The 6,683-nt window shown below is 44.4% G+C and overlaps 1 protein-coding gene across 2 annotated transcripts; it reads right to left on the reverse strand.

Annotated features, from left to right (window-relative positions):
- Nucleotides 1-2,786: 2,786 nt before the first annotated feature.
- Nucleotides 2,787-6,404, reverse strand: DNAJC28 (DnaJ heat shock protein family (Hsp40) member C28). Of its 2 annotated transcripts, none has more exons than XM_049835053.1 (2): nt 6,285-6,404; nt 2,787-4,236 (listed from the first exon to the last, which is right to left on the reverse strand). In XM_049835053.1, the coding sequence occupies exon 2, from the start codon at nt 4,181-4,183 to the stop codon at nt 3,065-3,067; it is 1,119 nt and encodes a 372-aa protein (XP_049691010.1). In that variant the 5' UTR covers nt 4,184-4,236; nt 6,285-6,404; the 3' UTR covers nt 2,787-3,064. The 2 variants fall into 2 exon arrangements, with proteins under 2 accessions (XP_049691010.1, XP_049691009.1); XM_049835052.1 differs by having other exon boundaries at nt 6,148-6,399.
- Nucleotides 6,405-6,683: the final 279 nt, after the last annotated feature.

Here is a 6,683-nt window from a genome sequence, read left to right on the forward strand (position 1 = left end):
CTCAGAGCCTTCGCTCTAACTCCATGTGCATCTTGAGAGCCGTTACTACTCTGAAACGTAAAGATACTCAGCAGGCCTCAACATTTACAGCATATACAGACACTCTTCAGTTTATAGGACAGCCTGAGATACTACTTCAGGTAGCCTACAGCTGTATGTCTTTTCCTTTTCCTGGAAAGCACCAACACCTATGATTGCATAGCTTGCTAATAGTGCTTGAAAGAGCCATCAGATTTTGGGCAAGAAACAAACTCCTCACCCTGAGAAAAACTGATACCTTAATTAATATATCCTAATAATAAATATAAATAATATTTTGTCTTTGTATTAAGGTGTCATCTAGATAAGCTTTTCAAGCCCCAAAACGTATGGTAATTAGACCAACACATAGGGAGTTCTGGGAATAAGCAACATGTATTATCTGGAATCAGCAATCATCCTTCTGAGGTCAGTAATAAGATAACAGGAAATTCAAATTAACAGTCTAGTGTCAGATAGAAAAAATACTTCTGAGGGCTATTCTCTCCTGGGTTTTTCTAATTGGTATGCAGTACTTGGTATTACTTATTCTAGAAGTACTGAATAAATACTGCTCTTAGGATTTTGTGAGCTCAGAGCAACAAAAAAAATAGATCAGCCCTGCAAAAATATACTCCTCCACACACCTGGGGAAAATAAAAATTTAAATTATTTTTTTCATCATCATTGCTGTAGATGTTGAAGAAGTGGATTTTTGCGCCGGGCAATTTTTCATGACAACAGCGTAAGGCTGATTTAAAGTGCCGAGAGTCAGGTCACATCTACTCCATTTAAAACCAAGTAGTTTTAAAAGAAACATAAAAATCACTCAGTATGCTGACTCATCCATTATGGCAACTTAAATATTTACAGTGTTGATACTTATCTTCACTGTGAGCCAAAGCGGATTCCATCAAAACTGGATTTATTGCAATCTGGTTTCTATTTACTCTTGTGCAATGAATTCGATTTGCAATTAGCCCTTTCTAAATCTGTCACTGGATTAAACAGCAATTCAGATCCAATTCCTGTAGATCATAATGAGAATCAAAATTTGATCTTTGTAAGAGTACTACGTCAAAGGACTTCCATAAAAGTATATTTCATTTACAGTTTTCATTAGAAGCAAGACTGTATAGGTAAGTTATTGAAATAAACAGACATTCATACACACAGCTGCTAAAATGAGTGAGGAGCTTAAGAGGTCAAAGCTTTCTGGTACCACCTGGTCTAACACCAGGATCTCAATGAATCATATCCATATCACAAAGGAAAGGACAGCAATCTGAACCCTTACTGATACCCCAGAAACAGAGGACTGCCATGTAACCTGATTTTTCTTTCTGAGCATTTAGATTCAAGCTACTTATATGGCAGATCAAGACCACACACACATTTTGTTCCTGCTTTACCACAATATGGGACTCCTATATCTGTAAGACACCCATTATTTCTTACCATCTCTGTAGACCTGGAGAGCCACTGAAGAGTACTTTAATTACTGACTGGCCCAACTGATCCATGCACCGCTAGGGTATCCCTGCTGCCTAACTGAATCTCAGCAGACAGGAACTTAATAGCCACGATCTAATTCTTTCTGCTAACACCAGGGCACGGCACAGCGCAAGCATCCTAGTAGCATGACCTAGGGGCAACGGATCAGTCTGCACATAACTCCATTCTTTTTACTTTTGCCACCTTAATTCCTACCAAAAAGTATATTACAGGAAGCTGAGATTAGCCCTATTTTCTTAGGCACGACAAATATCTCGTCATCGTTACTTATTTGCTGTAACACAAGGGCTCAAAAGACCTATAGTGTTTACCAATAAATAAATTATATTCAATTATATTAGTAGATTATATAATACCCTCTGACAAACGATACTTCAATTAATCCATTCCCAACAAATACAAGTAATGTTCTGCCTGCATGTTCTTCCTCATCTAGATGAGCAAGAGCACAAAGACCAAAAGGAGCACATGCAGCGCTACCTGCCCAAAAGCAAACACATTAACCCAGACTCTGCTGGTGCTGGGGCATCTGCCAAAGGGTGGCTGTGATCATCATCTAGCTTTCATTCCTGAAACTCTGAGAGTGGAAATTCCCCCTCCATGGCATACCAGAGCCTGCAGGACACCTCCCTAGACTGGCAGGGCACAGCAGAACTCCTACACGGGTGGAGACAGTGACAGTCTGAGTCACAGAGGCATGAGTGAGGAAGGGGCCCACACAGATACTGATATATCCTGTGACGCCTTTTCAAAGGCAAAGTCCTCCAGGAAAATCAGATTGTGTGGGGAGCTGAGAGGTTACTAAAGATAAATAAATCTTCGGCGTCATGGAGATTCTCCCACCCTCCAAGCCATTGCCCAGACACTTTAATAGTATGGCAATATTTCACAGTGCATTCTTTGATGCCAATGTTCTAAAATATTTAAATGGTGCAATTACTTTTGAACATCAATATTCCCTTCTCCTCTCGCCTCCAAAAAGCCCTGCGACTAGGGTACAGTTTTGGCCAGTCTTCCTTATTTACTTGGATGCTTTCAGAGACCTCCTTCTGTGTTAAAAGCCAGATCCAAAACCGGACTTCTGCAGAATGTACAGTCCAATCCCAGACATTCAGAACCCTCCGTTCATTGCCATTTAATTTAACCTTGAAGAGATGAATGTGCTTTTAAAAAACACACATGAAACCTGTCAACAATTTATGAGCTGTAAGCATTTAAATAACAAAGGATAAAGGTCGAACTAACAGACTGTAAAAGTGATTATGCTAAAGTGAAGTGTCAATTTTGATTTAAGCAGAAGTAAAATGAGCTGCAAGAGGATAACTGAATTTATTTATTCATTAACAATATTAACAAATACATCAATTAAGCACCTGCAAATGCACATCAGACAACCGAATTCTTTTTAACTGGTATAAGAGTGGTTAGCTGGATTTTACATTTTCAGTGTACCTGAAATTTCTCTAGTGCTACAAGTTTAATTAATAAAGTGCATTCAAAATCTTGATGAGACAGATGAATTAGTATTAGCTTATTTCAGTGTAAGGTTTAACCACTTAAATAGAGAAGACTTCCACCCAAAGCTTTTAACATTTTCTTCTTCATTTTCCTTTGTGTCTGAATTAGAAGCATCTCTGTCTTCCATCAAAGCTTCATAAGTCTTTTGTGCTCGAACAATTTCTTTGTCTGCACTGAAGTGCACCATTTGTCTGCTCAGAATAGGAACAACTAAATTGAAGTTGTCAATTCTTTTGTTTAATTTCCTGATATCTTCTATAAATTGCTCACAGATATGATTCCATTGCTTTTGCCTATACGGTGTCATTGGGCCTCCAAGCTTACTTCTAGATGCCACTATATTCTTCCTTAACCGCTCAATAGTTTCCCGTATTTCTTTCTGCATCAGGATCCACTCTGGCTGGTATCCATTGTCTATCAGAATCCTGTTCAAGTTGTGAGTCATAGGGTCGATATGTGGACAGTCTGAAAATTTCTGCAAAGGTTTTCCTTTGCCACTGAGGTTGTCAAAGTCTCCTTTTGCCATCGATTCCTGGATGAGGTCCTCAACCAACCGCTCAACTGCCTGAGTTATTTTCACCTTTTTGCTCTGCCTCACATCTTTGGCTTTCATTAGGTCAGTCGCAGCATACTGGCTTTCAAGTCTTTGCTTCCGGTATTCCAACACTTGCTCGGTAGCACGGTCTACTCGAAATTGCATGTATTGCTTTTCTCTTTGGCTTGGTGTTCCAAAACCAACGCCTTCAAAACTCAAGTAGTGTCTATGCTGTGGTGCTTTTGATTTGAACTGATCTTCCTCCTCTTCATTATTCTCGCTTGATTTCTTTTTGGTCGCCACATCACTGAGCACAACTCTGTATGCTTCTTCTACTTTCATAAATGCTTCGGAATCAGCTGTGGCAGAACCGCTGTCTGGATGGTATTTTTTGGCAAGACTTCGATATGAGTTTCTGATATCATCAAGGGAACATCCTTCCTCAAGCTCAAGAATTTTGTAAGAGTCCTTGATGTTCCTTTTAGGTTTGTAACCCGACAACATTCTGTTGCCACAAATGTAGGGAAATGGTTTCAGGTTTCTTGGAATCATTGCTTGACGTACCATGAAATGATGCCCTATGTTGTTAGTCAGCATGACAAAAAGCCACTTTGTACTTCTTCAGATGCAGCTACATTATAAACAATGACCTATAAACACATTTTCATAAAAATTGTGTTAAATATGCTTTTTAAAAGAAGTCACATAAGTCTTATCTTTAACTTGTTGTATTATTTAAAGAAATCCCTGCAAGATTTCAGAACAGTATGCAATGTTCTTTTCTTTTACAGACAAATATCGAAATCTGCATTTCTTATTAATTACTATTGAAGTAGTAGTATTGCTATGTAAATGAAAATCAATTCACAATATAGTCTTCTCCTGGTACAGCAACAGTACCATCCATTTGTTCTGCAGTTCAGAATTCTCCAAAGGCCAAAGGTTTATTGCCTTTCTCAAGCTCAGTGCAATGTAAACTGGAAATATGCTTTATGTTGAGCGGTAACTCTCCTGAAACAACTCTCTCCCTTTTCCTCTACACACCCACATTCAGCCATCAACTGAATTTTCTATTCACATACATCAGTGCCTCAAGATCTACTACCTGGTACATTCTCAAAGGATTTCATTCCAGTACCCTTTTGGTATTTCACAGCAACTGACGTAGCATTCAGACTATAGATTCATTTAGATTAACTCTCGTTTCCCAGCAGGGCTCCCACATTCTAGTGACCAATCTCCTTTGTTTGTGCCAGGTAAGGTTATAAAACTGGAACTCAGAACAGATCAATACCAGACAGTGTCTCATTCTGTCAGGAATACCAGTACTTCTGAATTATTCTGGGAAACAGCAAAAGGAACACCTTTAGCAAATGGCAACGTGAGTAAGTCTTCACGTAAAATCAGGAGTTGAAAACTATCATACGAGCTGCACACACACAATTTACACATCAGCTAACTTCTCTTTATTAATGAAAATCCTAAGACAAAGGCTGCGTACATGGCGCTAAAGAGTCTCCTTTCACAGATTGATCAGTGACTGCAGCATATCCTTTGCTGACTTCCTTTCCAAACAAAAAAACTAGGTTACATCAAGGTTAAGGAATAAATAGTGTTTATATATGTTCTGCATGTAACATGCTGCCCTTCTGCACTAACCCATCTGAAAAGGGGGAAGGAGATGTACTTGGGATTGGATGAACGACTGGATCAACCCTGAATGTTTTCAGTTTATTTTGATCCAGGTAACTTATTAAGACATCAGCTTGTGGTTATTATAATGGACCTTATTAACATGGGGGGGGGGGGGAGGTTCCCATTTATGATATGCATCATGATTTCTTTCCTTCTAGGTAGCTGCCAAAGATAATAATTTACTTCTGTATGGCCATAAAAAAACCCACATAACTACTATTTAAATGGAAAGATCAATTAATACACTTTTGAAACTCAACATACTGATCAGAAGCAGACTTTTCTCGTAACTCTGCAGACTTGAATTTAATACACTGGTGCTTAAAAAACCGTATCAAACTGTATGTATGACACTCACCCCACGAGACCGAAGGGCGCCGGCTGGGGAGTATGTGTGGGGGGGGAATTTTTATTCCCCCAGCCGTTTGAATTCAGCTCTACCCCCGGCGGGGCGAGGTAAGGGGGGGGGACGGGACGGGACGGGACAAGACCGGGCCCCCCCCCGCCCCCGCCAAGGCCGAGGAGGGCGGCGGCCCCGCCGGGCGCGCCCCGCCCCCCTCCCCCGCTGGGCCCGGCGCAGGAGACAGTGGAGGGAGACCGCCTTCCCCGCCCGCCCCGCCGCCGTCAGGGCCCCACCGCCTGCTCCCCAACCGCCGCGGGCGGCGGGGACGGGCTGCCGCCGCGGGGAACGGGCGAGCGCCCCGAGGCGGTGTGCCGCAGGAGGGCTGAGGAAAGCGGTCACCGCACGCGAAGAGCCGGGCGCTCGGCACCCCTCCCCGAACCGTTACGTGGGGCGGGGGAGGCTCCCCGCAGCGCGACACGCAAGTTTTCGCTCGGAGCCCCGCTGCCCGGCGCCCCCGCCTCACCTGGTCCCCGCCGCCGCCCGCCCGTCCCCCTCCCGCACAGCGACGCAGGCCCGAGCGCGGGGCGGCGAGCGCGGGCCCAGGGGGCAGCGCGCCAGCAGTGGAGGAGGAGGAGGAGGAGGAGGGGCGGCTGCTTTTACCCTTCGCCCAAGGACGGGCGTCCCTCCTGACGCGAGGACGGGGCGCCCGACAGTGAGCGCATGCGTCAGGGGGGAGGCCGCCCGCCCCGCTCGCCAGCGGAGGGAGCCCGAGGCCCGCCGCAGCCGCGCGCCTCCGCCCGCCGCCGGTGCTGGGGCACGTGACTGGGCGGTGCGTGGACCGGGCCGCGAGAGCCGGCAGGTGCCAGTGGCGGGCCGGCAGGCTGGCGCATGCGCAATGGGAGGGGGGGGCGCCCGTCATGGCGGCGGGGTTGGCTCTCAGGCGGCCCCTGATGAGGGTGCATGGGAGGCGCAGCTTTTTTTATTCTTTTTTCACGTGTACACTTATACATGTAGAGCTTAACTGCTTTTTAGCCTTTGTTCTCCTGAGTGCATTCCACC

This window comes from Accipiter gentilis, chromosome 32 (assembly GCF_929443795.1).
Source record: "Accipiter gentilis chromosome 32, bAccGen1.1, whole genome shotgun sequence".
Classification (NCBI taxonomy): domain Eukaryota; kingdom Metazoa; phylum Chordata; class Aves; order Accipitriformes; family Accipitridae; genus Astur; species Astur gentilis.